Below are 18,542 nucleotides of genomic sequence, written 5' to 3' on the forward strand. Positions count from 1 at the left end.
AATGTGTTTCTTGCTGGGCATAGTGGTGCACTCCTGTAATCCTAGTGGCTTGGGAGGCTGAGGCAGGAGCATCACAAGTTCAAAACCAGCCCCAGTGACTTAGTGAGGCTCTAAGCAACTGAATAAGACCCCCATCTTAAAATAAAATATAAAAAAGGGATGGGGATGTGGCTCAGTGGTTAAGTGCCTCGGGGCTTAATTCCTGGTACCAAAAAAAAGCATTTCTTATTTTTTGGGGTGGTCAGAAGATATTGAAAACACTGTGTTCTGTAGGGGCTTTACTGCAGGTATGTACTTAATTATCTTAAATAAAGGAAAAGTCACCATTGGCAATAAGAGAGTCCTTGGGAAGTGTATGAGTTTATGTTCTGAAGAGAAACAGAATGAGAAGTTTATTTCTAGCTCTTATCTCTCCTCATATAAATAAATGAATGAATAAATAAATGTGTATTATTAAAGGGGTTTATATAAGGAATTTGCTTACACAATTATGGAATCTGACAAATCCCAAGATCTTTAGTCAGGAAGCTAGACACCCAGGAGAGTAAATACCGAGCATCATGATTTCTGAGAACATAGGGTTGAAACACAGATCCCTGCCCGAGAGAAGCGTGCCGTCAGTTAAGGATACACAAAGCCTGAATAGAAACAGGTACAGTAGACGTGTTATGGGGGCCGCTCCAGAAAGGACTCTTAAGTCCGAATTTCTAATCAAAAGAGAGCTTTAGCTACCTGGCCAAGGACTGTCATCCACCGCAGAGACTCAAGCTCTGTGGGAGGATAGCAGCTTCCTGGTCCATCCAAGGAGAATATAAGCACAAAAACCCCAACTCAGTGACTTGCTTATCGTCATGTAAGCTAGCCAATCATAGAAATTAAAACATTAATAAGTGGGAGCTGTGGGCTCTAGGCAGGACTGGAGTTTTCCAGTTAGCAAGCAAGTGATAAACAGAAGCTAAAAAATACCCTTAGCTTTGCAGTTCAGTTGACCACAGTTCTGGGTTCAAGCAGGTGCTAGACAGTAACATCTTGAATTTGGGCAGGGGTCGGCAGGGTGAGAGTCTACTTCAAAGGCATGTAGACCCCCAAGGGCAGGGATGTAGCTCACCATGACCACCACTGCATCCTGAGAAGGGTATAGTGTGTGGGGTACAAAGTAGATAAAACAATTTTTTATAAGAAAACAGCATTAGTTTCTATTTCCTAGAAATGGTTTATGCAGTTCTCTCTTAACAGGGACAGTAAAAAACTAAGATAGAGTTTCTATAGTCACATCTTTTTACTCAAATGACTACAGTGACCCTATTCCCATAATCCCAGCAAGGCAGGAACTATTGCAAGTGACTAATGAGTCTCTACCAGAGCAATTGCTTTACACACTCAGTACTAGTAACTTATTTGATGCTTAAAACTTACTTGATGTACTTAAAACTACAGTTATCTTATGGCCACCACACACATTTTCATCTGTCATTTTGCTAATATCTATAAACCCCATGTCCTTTATCCTATGCAAGGCCACAAGATTAAGTTGCTATGTTAATCTAACCTTATCTATATTAACCTACTTGCTTTTATTGATCAGTTCACACCATGACAGAAGCACAAAGCACAGTCCACCCTTTCTGCCCTTCCCATTTTATAAGCTCCCAAGATATTCAAATCTTATCTTCCAAAATTAGCAGGAGTAGGTGCTGACCTGGGGATCAGTGAGTGGGGGGCTTTCTCAGTAGCGGGCATTGCAAGGGAATGAGTACCCATGTTCACCCCAAGGCTTGCCCCTGGGCCCTGGTGTAAATGAGAGCCTAGTCCTGTGGCTGGGTTATGTCAGGTAGTGATAGCAATGTTAGCAAGGAAATGGACTTAGTGTTGGCCTCTCAGAAGCCACAGAGAGGGTGGCCAGCTGCAGGAGCCACACAAAGATGAGCTTGAGAACAGGAGTATCCCTGTCCTGGAAAGGCTGGCCAGCACCCTGGTGAACGTGCTGCGACGCTGCTTGCAGATCCAGCCACCTCACTCACTGCTGGCCGTGCTGTGTGAGCTATGTGCTGGTCCCTGGGCACACCACTCTGACGTTCTCTTTAGGATTCTCCCCATCTCCCCCTCCCTTCCTTGCCTGCCTAACACTTCCACCCCTAGGTCTCAGCCTAGCTTGGCAAGGATTCTTCCAGGCAGTCATTCTGTCTCCCTAGTTTGGGGTTGGTAGCCCGTCTTAGATGCTTCCGTGTATTTGGGACTTTGCTTTGGTGTCACAGTCTTGCAACCACCTGTTTCCAGGGTGCGTCCTGTTAATGCTGTATTCATGGTCCCACCCAGAAGCAAAGGCTGGCCCACAGCAGAGACCTAGACCCTCTCTAGCTGGGGGTGGGTCAATCCTAAATAAGCTGCACGTTCTCTGAAGCTCTCCTTACACTCGACAGAGTCATGAGTGGAATCCTAGAGGGTCTGAGATGAACTGGACAATGAAGGGAGTCAGGTCAGCAGAAACCTGATTGCCAAGGGTCCTGTATTCATGGCCAAGCAGTCTGGGATGGCCCAGCGGGTTGTTTGCTGTGTCTGCTATCCAACCAGTCACCCCGAACAGACTCTCACTGGATTCTAACAAGCTCCGGGCTTTATCCCTAGTTACCATGACAACCAGGCTTCACGGTGATGGATGGTATTGATTGACTGACAGACTCCTGGTGTCTTGGCTCTGTCCCCATTCCCCTTAAGTCATCTGCATACACATGGAACTGAGTGACACTCGGTGCCCATCCTTCTGATTTTGCATTTCCACCTCTAATATCACTGAAAAATGGATTTGTACTTAAAGGAGAAAAGCTGCGATGGTGCAAAAATTATTCCTAGAGCTATCCCTAGTGCTCTGCCCCACAGGAAATATAATGTGGCATAGAGAACATGGGCTCTGGACACGGAACTTGGTCCTATTCCACTTGATCCTATTTACTTACTGTATAATTTTTGGCAAGTGACTTTAACTATCTAATTTTAAACTATCGGGATTTAAACTCCTCTCTAAAATGAGAATAATTCCGATTATGGAATGGCATGTGAATATTAAATAACATAGAGAATTCCTACCTGGCTCTTCATAGGAACTTGGCAAATTGGGGTGTGTGCTTCTTCCTCTTCACTCACCAGCTTAGACTATAGTCACATTGATGAAGGAAACTTGTCCTCACAGACTCTCCTGCCTCCCTCTTTCTCCAACCTTCCAGATTAGACTCAGGAGCCGAGAGCCTCAGCGTAGCCTGCAGCACTTCCGGAAACAGTACCAGCCCTTGACCATTATGGCTAGACCACCTTGAGCACTTCACCCTCCCAACGATGCTGGGAGACAGACAGTATTAAAATCCCCACCTCACAGGTAGGAGGACAAGCACAGAGAGATCAAACAATTGCCCAGACAGTAACTGGGCAGGGGTGGAATTCCAGCTCGGGCAGTTTCTGTTTCAGAGCCTGGCCTCCAACCAGCCAGAAGAGCCGAACCTCTGAAGGCCAGCCCATATTGGATAGACAAAGGCCTAGGATTGCAGCCCTGACTTTGCCTCTGGGAGGGGGCATAGCTGCCTTCCTCTGAGCTTCCTTGTGTAAAGAGTGAGTCGGGGACTACCATGGCTCTCATGGCACATGAAGAACGTTTTCCTGCAGGGTGCCACTAGCATGGTCAAATATGGCCCTCGAGTTTGGGTATAGCCTACTTTACTTCAAAGACAGGGTTCTTGAGAAAGTCACCTAACAGTAAAACCTAAAATTCCTTGCACACCTAGTTGTGCCAGACATCACTTTTAGGGATCCAGGTATAGCAATCTTGATCATTCCCCATTTCCAAGACTGGGAAAATGAGGTAAAATAAGTCAGTCACATTACCAGCTAATGGTAGAATTCTGTTCCCAGAAGGCACATTCTTTAACCACTACAGCCATGGCCTTTTCTGTTAAGTCTGTAACATGTTAGTCCTCTTTGCTCAGAAGGTTGCTGAAATGAGATAAAGCTGATGGAAGTGTTTTTAGAAAATACCAACTCTTCATCAAGCATAAGATGTTACAAAGCTGTGGCTCAAATCTTCAATTAAAGAAAGGTCTGTGACTCCCCAATTTAGAGGTATTGTCGAGAGAGGTTGAACGTGGCGATCCACAGGACTCCCAGGGGCTGGGGACAGGCCAGGCTCTGCAGTGAACCATATGAACCATATGAACCCAAGAGATGACTTAGGGGCTTATATCTAGTTAAGTAGGAATAAAAAGGCCAAGAGGTGGAAGATTATTAGGGTGTATTATATACAATGCTGGAGGGAAGGAGAGGGGTGTCCTGGGGACCCTTGGGGTGTAAGAAAAGGCTCTCTGGAGCTGAATAGAAGAAACTCAGTCAGAGACCAGGAGACTTTCAGGCCAGAGATAATAGTACATGCAAAGGCTGAGAGGTCCGTAGACCATTCTCGGGTCGTTGGGAAGAAACATGAGTTTCAATGGATAAATGAAACCTAAGAGGGCGGGGTAGTTAGCCAGCACTTCCCAACCAGCCCAGCCACAGACTCGCCGGTCGCCTTCCCAATGTGATGGCAGGAAATAGAATATATAATGCTCTTTTCTCTTCTGAGGCTGTCTTTGGGGGCAACCATCGTAACAAAGCAACATTGCACATAGATCAGAGCAACCTGAATGGTATTTGCTTCTTGCAAAGAGATAAATAATGCCTTGCACCTGCTGTTTTCCACCTGATGCTTCTAATCTGAGAACGACAGAGGCTTTCTGTGTTCCGGCATCTCAGAAGTCAAGCTGGGGTTCTGCCTCAGAGCCATATCAATGTCGCAGTTCCACGGAGGCATAAAGACAGCTTTCAGACCTGTACCACAGCCAAGGCCAAGAGGAAGCAAGCTGTAAACCTGGTGGCCAGAGACCTGTCCTTTTGGGCTCCTTGGGATGGAGTGGGAAGGACCACAGGGCTCTCTGTATTTCCTTGGGGATCGTGACATTTGATCTTGCCTCTTTTCTACTCTGGAGTTTAGGTCATATTGACTTTTCTGAGCAGAATCTTGCTGCTGGGGACATAGGTCCTCCACATGGTCTCCCTCTGATCTCAACATCCTCACTTTGTTTGGCTAATCCCTGTCTGTGCTGGGTGTCCCCAGCATATCCTGCCTCTGGCCCCCAAGGCAGCCTTCCCTGGCCTTGCCACCCTGGATCCAGGTCCTTTTTTAAGCATAATAACTGCCTCTTCACATGTGCATTTCCCACACTTGGACTTCATCTTAGTCCCCTATATTTCCAGGACATCTTGTGCACAGTAAAAATCATCAGGTGCTTATCAAGGCTGTCTCCAATGTTCCTAAAGCTGTCTCGTGTGTTTGAAAGTTCCAGAATCTCAGGGTTAGAGGAGAGCTTAAAAGACTACCGATCTTTTGTACACTTCAAATCATTTGTCTGTACCCCTGACTGACAGGTAGGCAGGCGGGCCGTCCCCTTTGCTTGGTCCCCTGCAGTCATGGGGAGTCACTGCCTTCTGAGACACCTCCTCTCTGCCCGGGCTCACAGTCAGAATGCTGTCTCTCACACTGAACTTTCACCAGTTTCCTGGAGCCTCTGTCCTTTTGGTGCCAGTTTTTGCTCTTGAAGCCTTTTAAATTTCTTTTCCTCACAACAAAACTCCAGAGAGTCTAATCCAGTCCTATTGGTCTCTTAAAGAGAGTTTTCTTCACTTCTTCGGGTAAACATTCCCAGTCCCTTCAAAGATTCCCAAAGGAAGGTGGCTTTGAATTTCTTCTCCCTCATGCTGCTCCTTCTCTGTTTATTCTCTATTTCCTTATTATTTTTATTTTACTGTGTTAAGAAAACATAACATGGGGCTGGGGATAAGGCTCAGTTGGTAGAATGCTTGCCTCGCATGCACAAGGACATGGGTTCAATCCCCAGCACCAAACAAACAAACAAACAAAAAAACAAACAAAGAAAACATAACAGGGCATCTACCCTCTTTACAAAAATTTAAGCATCCAATACAACGTCATTAACTCTAGGGGACAGTGCTGTACAGATCTCTTGAGATCACTCGCCGTGCAGAACTATCCATCAGCAACTCATCTTGTTTTGACATCTCCCAGCCTCTGGCAATCATCTGGTCCTCTTTAATTCTAGAGTTTGACCACTTCAGATGCCTCAGATAAGTAGAATCGTGCAGTCTCTGTCTCTGTGCTGGCTGAATTCACTTAACAGTGTCCTCAAGGTTCAGCCATACTGCCATACATTTCAGGAATTCCTTATTTTTAAAGGCTGTATAGTATTTCTTGTAGGAAACTCTGTTTTCCTGCTTCCTTTTAAAAAAGTGTGACTTCCAGAAGTTTACCCCAGCTCTGGGTTTCTCTTACTGGTGGAGAGGAGTGAGAGATTATCCCCTCCTTTATTTCACTGCTTATAGTTTCCACCTGACTTCCTCACCCAGCTGAGCTGGGGGTAATCTAAAACTCCAAGCCTTTTCTCCTGTTCTTGCACTAAGCTCCGCCCATCCCACCTTGTGCTTCTGCACATGGTATTTTGTCCCTAGGGGAGGACATGACAGCTTTCTCCACCAAGTTGCATTTTGCTCTGCATGTTGTGGGTAGCCACCTAGTCACCTGAGGGGTTTTTGGATCCTGATGGTTTGCCTGAATTCCTAATTCTTATTCTGAGCCAATGTGATGAGCCTGGCTGTTCTTTCTGCATCCAAAGCATTGACAAAGGCTTTTACAGCTTAGGTAACTGCCAGCACCTTGGGGCAAGCCACCAGAAGCTATCCGTGGACCATGACACTTAAAATATGGTCCTAGATTCATTGCAATAGAAATAATCTGAGATACTAGTTGAAAATACAGATTTCTGATTTTCCAGAAATATAGCATCAGAATTGATGGAGGTGGGCCCAGGAACCTGTATTTTTAATCAACATACCGTATGATCTCAGTGTGTGGCACGTTTGGGAACAATCAACTCCAGAGTTCACTGCCTTGTAAAGCACAGAACAAATTCTAGTTTGATCCACTCCAAGGCTAACATCTACAGCCCAGCCTGCTGGGAATGGGAGTGAGCACTGGTAGAGTGTTGCCTGGTTCTACAGATAAGGTCAGTCTAAGGGGGACACACAAGCTCTCCACAATAGCTCCTGACCTTTCTCTGCTCTGTCCTCTATGTCCCCCTGAATCTTTGCTTTTGTCTCTTTGGTTCTGTGTCCTGGCTTCCAATGCCAATTTCAGCTCCTGGATGCAGCATATCTGACCTCCTCTGCCACCACTTGGAATTTCATACAGGCTCCCTGCAGACAACCGATTCCAGAGTCTCCCATAGCTTCTGCTGAGAGGTGCCTCTCTGACCCTACTGTACTGAAACAAGCAACTCTTGGGAATACAAGTTAAACTTCAGTTAGTGCATAGCCCCAAACCACCTCGCTTTGAAGGCAGGATCTTACTTATTCAGATTCACTTCCTATTCACATTAGTTTTATTCCAAGAGATCTATGCTGCCCAACATGTAATATGCTGGGGGAGGGAGGTACGCAGTAGGTGTTCACTAAACCTTTCCTTCAAGGAGACTTATTTAGTTTGATGCAATGGCTGGGAGAGTGAGGATATTATGGGCTTTGGGGCAAGGTTGATATGAATGTGCATTTTAGCAGTCCTGTTTTCAGCTGTATGGCCTTAGCCAAGATAATTAACCTTTCTGAACCTCCAGTGTCTCAAATATAAATGAGAAGTGTGGGCTTTAGCTCTGAGGGGGCTTTAGCTCTCAGGCTCTATGATTCCTTATAAGTCACAGATCTCCTCTTACTGGCTGGTACCAAATTCAGGGTTCTCCCTCAGATGGCACTCCTTTGCAGTCAAGTCTTGCAGCTCAAATCAGGCTGGAGTTCTCTCCCCCCCGGGGCACATGGCAGGCTCTGGGCAGATCCTGCATGAGCATAATCACTCCACAGGCCTGCGCCAACCCCCCCCCACTAATCACCAGGCTGTCACTCTAACTCAGCGGCACTCCACCACTCACCTAAGTAGTCGCTCTGGCTTCTGCCCATGAACTCCTTTCATCCACTTTTGTTGATCACTGTTGAAGCATTTTTTAATCAAAACAATTAAATATGCTAAATCTTCCTCAATTAGTTATGCATTAAAAATTAAAAGTACTCGAATGGAAATGGCAGAAGGAGCCCTCTGCTTGGTGCTGAGTGTTGGTGCTTGGAGCGCTGCTCCCCCCAGGCACTTTCAGCTATGGAAACCGATGCTCACACAGTGACGGAGGCTGGAGCTGACACAGGCCGGGGAGGACAGCCCCTTCTCCCCATAAATGGGAAACTGAGGCCCAGTGAGATCCGGGCCCTTTCTCTGGCTCATGGAGGGTGTCAGTGACTGGGATTTGAATTTCTAATATTTTTTCCACTGGAAACCCTTACCAAAGGGCTCATGGCTTTCATTTATTCACAAATCTTTTGTTTTTCCATTCATCTGTCATATATTCTGAATATTTACACCATGGCAGGCACTGTGCTGCTACATTCATGAAAAAATGGGGAAGAAGATACAAGTTCTTGACCTCAGGGAAGCTGTCATTTAATGGGAGATACAGGCAAATAAAGTTTGATTCTCAATACCCCTTGAAAATATTAACTCTAAGTCTCCATTGCAAAGCCTAATTCCTTTATTCTTGCCAGACTAATAATCCGACAATGGGTGATTATTTCATTGTTGCTTTAAAAGGAATTATATTTTGAAATGTAAACTCTAATTTACAGCTTTCAGAAGACCCCCTTTAGCTACAGATAAAGTTGACCTCTGAACCTGGTCCACGTCTTGCATCTGTCTACTTACCTAACCCTGTCTTTTCAGGCCAACTCAGGCTTGGGAACCAGCTCTATTCATTGATGGATTCTGTTCATTGATTGTGTAATCGGAGCGCATGACCTTACTGCTTTAAAGAGTACTTTCCTCATCTGTAAAAGCAAGTTCCTCCTTTAGGGAAGACAAAGTCAAAAGCAGCTGCTGTGGGACCGACAGTCCTTGTGGGGTTAAAGGGCAGGCAGATAGATGTACCATGGTGATCTATCCATCTTCTAGCAGGGAACTGACCCCTCTGTGGTACCCAGAGGACCTAGACAAAAAGAATTGTGGTGACTGTGAGCATGAGGGCGCCAAGGACATTGATAGCTGTAAAGAAAGTGGGGATCATTCTAATCCAAAGATGCTCCATGGAATAAATGAGATTTGAATGGGAGCTTTAGTAGACTTTGGAAAGACCTTGAAGGAGGAGAAAGGAAGACATTCATACTGAGGGCCAACCTGGGCACAATGGTGAGCAGCACGGGGCCACGTGGAGATGGATGTGTTAGAATCAGTGCCTCCAGGAGGCTCAGTAGACAATGGACAAAGGAAGAAGAATTAACATCTTCTAAGCAACAAGTTTGAATAATATATATCCCTTCTCCTTTCAAGAAATATTTGGATTGGAACCACACAGAAGAGAAATCTGAAATTGGTTCAAGAATGGGCACTTCAACCCAGATCTCTCAGACCCCATGCATGTAGTTAGCTTTTGCCAGTGGGAGCTGGTGGTACTGTCTCAATTGTCTGTTAGTATCTCAGCATCTTGTGTTTTTCTGTCTCCTTGTTGCAGGTACGACCAGCAAAGACATTGAGACATGCATTGGAGGTGGCCTCGGCTTGGAATATGATGATTTTATAAAAATTGAAGGAAGTTTATCAGGAAAATATTGTGAAAGATCTGGAACTGGCAAAACTGGCAAGTGTTTAGCAATGAGTCTCCCTAAAAGAGAAGCCAGCCTTTCCTTGAAACCATCTAGGAATGAAAGTGATTTTTTTTTCCCTCTGACTGGTTCCATTTTAGACAATAGTCACAGTGCAGATGCTAAACACCCCACCCCATGCATGTAGGGCTCTATTTTGAATCCCCATGCCCTGTAACCACCTAGGAAATATCTGAGTTTGTATGGAGCAATCCCTCCACCCCCATCCTCAAATTCCTAGTACTACACAAAGATCCAGCCAAGCAAGAGCTGAGATGAAGGGAATGTGTCGGCAGAATTTGACAAATGGTCTGTTGGAATGGAGACTCATCATATAACAGTCCTGAGGGAAGAAATGAGGCTGTAGGGAGAAAGGGAATGTGATCACCAAGTCCAAGCTCACAAGAATATTTGGTGGCGTTTCCTTAACAAATTAATATGGCTATTCCTGTATTCATTGACTCATTCATTCATCAAACATGCATTGAATATTTTTTTTTTCTTGTGAGAGGCGGAGAATTCAGGGATTAGGAAACAGTTTATAGAGCAGTGGGGGAAGCACATCCTAAACCAGTTCACAGTCCACCCTTAGCGCTAGGTTGCTCCTGCCTCAGGGCCTTCAGTCACAGTCCCTCCACTCCCTGCTGTCCTGCCTTGACCTTTCCATTCACTCACCTTCCTAGACAACTCACCTTCCCCCTGACACCCCTCACCCGCTACTGAATATCTGACCACTTTCTGATGGCCCCCACTGAGCCCTATGGTGACAACTGTCATGGCACTTGTGATACCTGATTGAATCTTTTTGGCATATCGGAAGACCCAAATCAACTTTATTTTTTGGGGGGGTGGGGGAGGGCAGGTACCAGGGATTGAACTCAGGGGCACTCGACCACTGAGCCACATCCCCAGCCCTATTTTGTATTTTATTTAGAGACAGGGTCTCATTGAGTTGCTTAGGGCCTTGCTTTTGCTGAGGCTGGCTTTGAACTCAAAATCCTCCTGCCTCAGCCTCCAGAGCCACTGGGATTACAGGCATATGCCACTGTGGCCCAGCCTGAGTCAACTTTTGACATAGGAATGGATGGATGAGTGGATAAATGGCCACCCATCTCCCCATCCCCTTTATCTTCCCTGTTGGGCGAGGCTAGCTCCTCAGTGTCTGTTCTACTCCAGAGGATGAGTCTGTTTCCACGTCTTGGTCCTTCCTTTGCCTTGTCCTGCTAGTTAGTTAAGCCGAGCAGAAGATGGGAAACAGCTCCGTGGCGAGAACATGGACATTACTCTCCATCTCATTAGTGGAGGTTGGCAGCCGTTTTTCTGGCTTTTGGGGGGATTGAGCTCATGCAGTTATCCCCTTGGCAGGAGAAAAAGACAAGAGGGCCGCGGCTGTGGAAGACGTCATTTCTCGGGTGCGAGGTGGCAGTTCTGGCTGGGGCGGTGGCCTGACACAAAACAGCAGCGCCATTACATACCGTTCCTGGGGGAGATCATTAAAGTATAATCCTGTTGTTATCGATTTTGAGGTAAGTCTCTTCGCAGCTGAAGAAGCCCTACGTCCATGAGGAATGAAAGTGAAGCAGACCAGATCATTTCATATTTCTTATTATGAGCCCATCAAAGGACAAGATTAAATGTAACGGCACACTGACTAGAGGGAGGGTGTGGCTGGAGACCAGGCCCGGGGAGAACCGGGGTCCCAAACCGACTGGCTCTTCCACTGGGTTTGGAAGGTCAGCAGGGTTAGGGCCCGTTAAACAAACGAAACCTTGTTTAATTACAAAAATCATATATGTCTTGTAAGGGCTTGGCAGGTTTTTTTTTTTTTTTCTCTAAAGGGCCAGATAGTATGTATTTAGGCTTCATGTACAGTCTTTGACACACAGTGGGACTGGTAGATGCTTCCTTTCTCCTCTTCTTCTTTACCATTCTTTAAAAAAAGTAAGTGCCATTTTTAGCTCAAAGACCGTATAAAAAAAAAACAAAAACAAAACAACCTGTGGGTTCCACTTGAACTCAGGCTATAATTTGTTCTAAATGATCTCATCTCATCAGTGAACAGATCCTTGGGCATAGGTGTGATTCTCCCCATTAAGAAGATGGGGAAACCAAGGCTTGGGGAAATCCGAGTGAGTGTTTAAAGGACACAGAGTTCACTCGGGGCAGTGCCTGGATTTCGGACCTGTGGACTTCGAATTCAGTCCTTACTTCCCTCTGTCCTAACACCCTCCTTCCAACAGTGGGGGTGATTGTGTTCCACAGGGAAACTGTGACCATGGCTAGCGGTACATCTGATTGTTACAGCTGGTAGGGGACGAGGTCAGCACCACTGGAATCCGAGGCCAAGGACGCTGGCAAACATCCTACAAGACATAGAACAGCCCCCGCCCCCTAAAGAAATCCTGAGTTGGAATGAATGTCAATAGTAACAAAGTTGAGAAAACCTGGCTTAAACCACTAACCTCACAAAGGGAGTCAAACTACCAAATCTGCCAAGGAAGCGGCTTCATCTAGCAGTTGTCCAGCTGCTTCTGTTAATATGCAGGGTAGTCTTGTTTTTTTTTTTTTTTTAAGTTTGTATTTCAGCCTTTTAAGCAAAATATTGTTTTTCCAACCATATTTTCTTACTCTCCTTGCCTTTTTTTATTTACGTGCATTTACAATCCCAGGTATGGAGGTACCTCTTCTCCTAAAACAGATACCAACAGTTAAACCTAAAAGCCTATGGTACCACCCTGCTTTCTATGAAGAAAGAGGTCAGATGGATTAACCTTGCTTTCATTTCTTTGCCAATAAGTAAGGGACCACTTTCACGCACCTGTAATTCACATAGGGTCTGAAAATTGCTATCATCAAGCTATTAGTGATTTGGGCAAAAACTGTAAAATTGATATCAGGAGAAATACATAAACTTTCATGGTCAAAAGGTGAGCTTTGTGTTTGCCCTGAGCAAAACTTCCAAAACGAAAACCGAGGTCCATAATTTGGAGGCTGAACATTGTCTTTGCGAAAAAAGAGCTTGGTGTTTGGAAGGAAGGGAAAAGAGAGTTTAAATCAGGCGTGGCCACCTTTTTATTTTTATTTTTTGGTACTAGGGATTGAACCTGGGGGTGCTTAACCATTGAGCAACATCCCCAGCCCTTTTTATATATTTTATTTAGAGACAGGGCCTTGCTGCGTTGCTCAGGGCCTCGCCGAGTAGCTGAGGCTGGCTCTGAACTCGCTATCCCCCTGCCTCAGCCTCCTGAGCAGCTGGGATTCCAGGTGTGCACCATCGTGCCCAACATAGCCACCTTTTCCATGTGTGAACTTGGGTGAGCTGTCTCACTCTGTGAGCCCAGTTTCCTTTTGATAACATGGGAGTAAAATGCTACATTTCAAAGTTAGAAAGACAGGAGTAGGAACTTAGCAAATGTCGGTAGATGAAGCAGATATTCGGAGGCTGAGTAGCCAGCACAGGAGCTCCTAGCCTGCCGACGATCAGGATCAGCGCCACTTGAGCCTGTTGGGCTGACTCTCACACTCAGGATCTCCAGAATCCACACTGCTTTCCAAGAAGTGTGAATTTGACACATTAAGCCACTGGCAGGTTTCAGAGCAGGGAAATGACACAGTTGGTGCTGCTTCAAAAAGAGAATGCTCCCAGGGAAAGGAAGGACAAACCAGAGGAGAGAGAGGGCAGAGGGGAGGTCTTGTGAGGGGTTGGGGGGACCCGTTGTCCAGTATGGAGACGGGGTCTTACTGGCATGTCCTCTGCGCTGGCAGTGATTACTCCCAGCGGGTGCTTGGATGAGTGAATGCAGGAGTCGTATCTCGTACGCTTTATGCTCTGTACACGGCGTTGCTGTGTTGTGTGTGCTGTGTGTCATTTATAGTGTGTGGCGCCTGCTCTGAATCTGCTTGTTCCCCTGTAAATGGGGATCAGATCATTGCCGATGTCTTTTGGGAGTTCACATTCTAAAACTCTTCTCCACCTCTCTTCTTTTGAGAAAATCCCACCAGCCCTCCCCAGGGTGGCTTCCTGCCCATTTCCTGAGGTCCTGAAAGGGGGAGGCCTGAGATGGGGACTTAGTGCTGAGCCCTGCTGCATGGCCAATGGGACGTTGCAATGGTCCTGGCCTTCCCGGTACTGAGGGTCATCTTTAACCAGAGCCACAGGGAAGCCCATTCTGCACCAGTGTCCTAACTGTGGGGCCAAATTCCCTGAACTTCCAGTAAGTGATCCTCTCCCCTTGGCCAGGGGCCCAGCCAGTCCGGACATCATCTGCCTGGTGACCTGGACCTCAGGCCCTGACCACATGCCAAAGTCTTTTTGTCCATATTTCCAGGAACCAGCCTGGGCTATTGCACGCGCCCTCTGTTGACTGCTTCCAGAGCGGTGACGCCCACTTTGACCTGCTCAGGACTCCAGCCAAGCACTTTCCCTGTTGGGTTCCTCTCCCACTTTTTTTTTTTTTGAACGATCGTCACATCCAACTAATGAAATGGTACTTTAATATTAGTTAAATTATAAACAATTAATCATTGATATTAATTTAAAATATTAATTTCGTTTAATATAAAATGGGATTTTATATTATTCTTCCTCCTTACAGTAGACTCTTACACTCGTTTCTTCTTTAGGTCATAAAAGTTCTAGGAAATAAGTGCAATGCCCGTTTTATGTTCAGAGGAGCAGACTCAAGAGAGAGGTGGTGAGGAGTCCTCAGCCAGGCACCTGGGAAGGGAGCGTGGTTTTTCAGCCTTCCCTGTGTGACAGAGCTTTCCTTGTGTCACCTCCCACCACTCTCACAGGGAACCTGGAGGGTGGGACGCCTGTTCTCACTTTGCCAACGGGGGAGGGAGGCTCGGTGTGACGCGTGCCAAAGATCCCACAGCTGGAAACAGCAGGCCTGGATCTGAAGCCGGGTTTTCTGGCTCCAGGTTCAGTGCTTTTTCAACCACGTCTACTGCGTCTCAGCCAAAGGCAATTTTGCCACGAGGGGACATTTGGGCATGCCCATGAGACGGTTTTGATCATGACTGCAAGGATGTTGCTGGCATCTAGTGCAGAGACCAGGGATGCTACTAAATACCCTGCAATACACAGGACAGCTCACTTCCACCAATAAGGAACTCTCCAACTGAATGCAGGAGGAGTCCTGCCCGGAGTAGGTAGCCTCAAATGCCCTCGAATGGTCCCTACCCACCTGCTACTACGCTTACCTCATTAGGGGATTGCTCAGCAATAGGAATACAACTACCTTTATTGAGACCCATATTGAAGGGTGATGGTAAAAACCAAAAAATATGCCCCAAAACACAGACAAATGCATTATATGCTTCCTCTTTCCTAAAAGTTCTGGAGGAGGCAGATGCATTGGCACAAGTGATGTCTAGGGCCCCTTTGACTCTGGGACTGGGAGAGCACAGGTTTCAGAGGTAAGCAAGTCCATGTTCAGAGAGGCTCTTGCACTTCACAGCTGTGTGATCCTGAGTGACTCACTTGAACATTCTGAACCTCCATTTCCTTATCTGCCATCTGGGGTGTTTAGTGCCAATTCATGGTGTGGCTACTGGGTCCAAGGTCGTGGGATCAAGTTAGGTATCCGCCTTTGTGCCCAGCATGCAGCAGACCTACCCAAGGAGTGGCAGCTGGTTTGGGGGCTCCGGGATTCCAGGCAGAGGCCCTTGTTCTTTCTGTGCCTGCAGATGCAGCCCATCTACGAGGTGCTGCGCCACGCGAACCTGGGGCCTCTGGAGACCAAACGCCGGAACCTGCGCCAGGCCCTGGACCAGTACCTTTTGGAATTCAACGCCTGCCGCTGTGGGCCCTGCTACAACAACGGGGAGCCCATCCTGGAGGGCACCAGCTGCCGATGTCAGTGTGGCCTGGGTCGCCAGGGCCCTGCCTGTGAGCGGATGGAGCTAGAGGGTAAGAGCCTTGCATCCCACTCGGTGTTGGCCTGGCCCAGCTCAAAGAGGCCAGGGCAGAAGGGACCTTAGGGTTCCTGGCCCCTCCTTTTCTTTTTTTTTATTGATTTTTTAAAAATATAAATGACAGCGGAATGCATTACAATTCTCACTTCATGTATACAGCACCATTTTTCATATCTCTGGTTATTTAAAGTATGTTGACATCAATTCGTGTCTTCTTACATGTACTTTAGATGATGATGTCCATCTCATTCCACCATCATTTCAAACCCCATGTCCCCTCCCTTCCCCTCCCACCCCTCTGCCCTATCTAGAGTTTATCTAACCCTCCATGCTCCTCCCTCCCTACCCCACTATGAGTCAGCCTCCTTATATCAGAGAAAACATTTGGTTTTTTTGGGATTGGCTGACTTCACTTAGCATTATCTTCTCCAACACCATCCATTTACCTGCAAATTTCTGGCCCCTCCTTTCTATGTCTTCTCTGTATCCGCCAACCTGGGAACCCACACACTATTGTCCCATTCCTGGCCCCATGTTTAATGGCTCTTGTGCCTTCTCCCTGCCATCAAGACTCTCTGTTGTCTCAGCCTTCTGGAAGCTGGAAGTGCAGACTTCAGGTGCTTTGCCAGACCGGTTGTGGACTCTGAGCAGCCTGTGCTCTGTGCCTCTCTCCTGGCTTCCAGCGTTGTTGGCAATCCTTGGGTCCCTTGATTTGTAGATGCGTCACTCAAAATTCTGCCTCCATCTTTACATGACATTCTTCCCTTTGTGTCTGTTTTCTTATAAGCGTACAAGTCATTGGATTAATGCCTACCCCAATCCAGTATGACCTCATCCTCACTTGATTTCACCTGCAAAGACCCTATTTCCAAACAAGGTTATGTTCACAAGGAATGGGGATTTGGACTTGAACATGTCTTTTTCAGGAACACAGTTCAACCCCTACAAGGGATAAGTGTTTTCATTGCATTCCTAAACTAGCCTGGAGTCAAGACCCCAAACGAGATCGGGGCAGGTAGGTTTCAATGTATAGGATGCAACATGAACCAGTGGACACCAGGAAGAGTTAAAACTTCGTGCTGTGAAGATGAAGCGTGAGGACCCAGATGTGAATCCCAGCTATCGCACTACATTCTGACACTTAACTTTCCAATCTTCATTCCTTTGAGCTCCAAGAATCTCAATGCATGGCCCACTACCTAAGCTTCCAACTTTCCAGGAACACAAAACTGTTTTCCTATGGTGCACAGAATGATAGCAAATCACACAGGCTGCCAAAGCAATGTAGAAATCAATCTCATTTGGCTGCTGTAAGGAAGAGCATGTAAAGGAAGTCTGTGGGTAAATCTAAGATACTCTAGTCCATAAAACAAATTGTTGAAGGTTAGGGTGGATGGGGTGGTGGTGGGGTGTGTGGCTCCACAGCCATGTGAAGAAAATGGACCAAGCCTTCAATACCAACAGATGTCCCCAAAGCAAAGGGCTAGGTTAATAGAAGTAAAGAGCTGGAATGAGATGCTTCTTTGAAGTCCCAGGAGCTTTGCTCTTGGTGCCTGCTTTATCAGACATTGGCCAAGCAAAGTGGGCAACTGAGGGAATTTGGAAGATTCAAACCTGTATCCTAAGAGGAAGAGCATGGAAAAGACTCAGGAGGGACAAGTCCCCCTGCGAATGACCATGTGGGAAGGGAGGAGACTTGTTTTGTGTGGCTACTGGGATGAAGTTGTAGGATTAATGAAGAGAAATTAGAGCAAAGGGATTTTGGTTTAAATGAGGATCAACTTTCTTCCAGACACACTGTGCTATGTGTGTAGTAAGAGAGGGAGAAGGCTTTCCACTTGTCAGAAAGTTCTACAAGGGATTCATTCATCCAGTGGATGGTAGGGTGAGATGGTCTCAGGGTCTCTTCCACTCCTGGAATCTCCGAGTCATACACACAGAATTAGCATGATGCTTGTGACCTGGGTAGGGTTGGGGACAGAGAAGCATTTGAAGTCCCAGTCTTTCTATATCTGTTCCTGTCACATACAGTAGGTTACAGGTACTTCATTAACTTTTTTTCCAAGCAGGGTATGGATGTCAGGTGGCCTTAGGACTACTGAGCTGAACTTTCAGCCTGACAGAGAATACATTGGCAAGGGAATCTAAGGCTGGGGAGTCCATGAACCACCATGGAGACCCATTAGAGTCCCTAGGAGTCTTCCCAGCAAAACATTGCTTCTGGGAACAAAGTCACAGAGATGGGAGAAACAGAGACAGAGAATTCTGCTGTGGCTGCCCCATCAGGGAGCATAATTACAGAGCTGGAAGGGACATGGAGATAATCTAATCCAATGATACTCACACTGGGATCTGAGGAGGCTTGGGGTCCTCAGGGCTGCCCCAGAGGAGGAGGGTGAGCCTGCTATACACCCCAGCTTCAAACAGAACAGTTCTCCTTTCATCTGACTTGAATGTTGGGGTCCGTGGAAGATTTCATTTAGGAATAAAAGTAGTGATGAAAAAATAATAATGAAAAAAAAATAGATTAGTCCATCCTTCTCGTGTTATAGAATTGAAACATCCTTGGAGAAGAAATGGGTTTGCCCAAGGGCATAGAGATGCTGTTAGGAAATCAGCCCCTGGGACTGGATCCTAGGTGCTGGATTTTCAGACATTCCACAGTCAGTGCATGCATTCTGATGTCCTATGCAGAGAATCTGTTGCCCACCGTGTCCCCATTATCAGAGTCTGTGGGGAGTTGAGTTGGAAAACTTCATGCGAAAGCCCAGCCATCTGCTCAGGAGAGGTGTCTAGCCAACCTTTTGCTCTGAATTCCCAGCTGGGCAGTATCCCTGCTCGCCACACCCTCCAGTGTCTTG

At 46.5% G+C, this 18,542-nt stretch overlaps 1 protein-coding gene across 2 annotated transcripts in view; it reads left to right on the plus strand.

Annotated features, from left to right (window-relative positions):
- C8a (complement C8 alpha chain) overlaps positions 1–18,542 on the plus strand; it is a 58,767-nt gene that overhangs the window by 39,455 nt on the left and 770 nt on the right. For both annotated transcript variants that reach the window (XM_040289112.2, XM_078026342.1), the window contains 3 exons: positions 9,633–9,758; positions 11,128–11,288; positions 15,454–15,676. In XM_040289112.2, coding sequence (XP_040145046.2) covers positions 9,633–9,758; positions 11,128–11,288; positions 15,454–15,676 — 510 coding nt within the window. The remainder of the gene's footprint in view (positions 1–9,632; positions 9,759–11,127; positions 11,289–15,453; positions 15,677–18,542) is intronic.

This window comes from Ictidomys tridecemlineatus, chromosome 11 (assembly GCF_052094955.1).
Source record: "Ictidomys tridecemlineatus isolate mIctTri1 chromosome 11, mIctTri1.hap1, whole genome shotgun sequence".
In the NCBI taxonomy this organism is placed as follows: Eukaryota; Metazoa; Chordata; class Mammalia; order Rodentia; family Sciuridae; genus Ictidomys; species Ictidomys tridecemlineatus.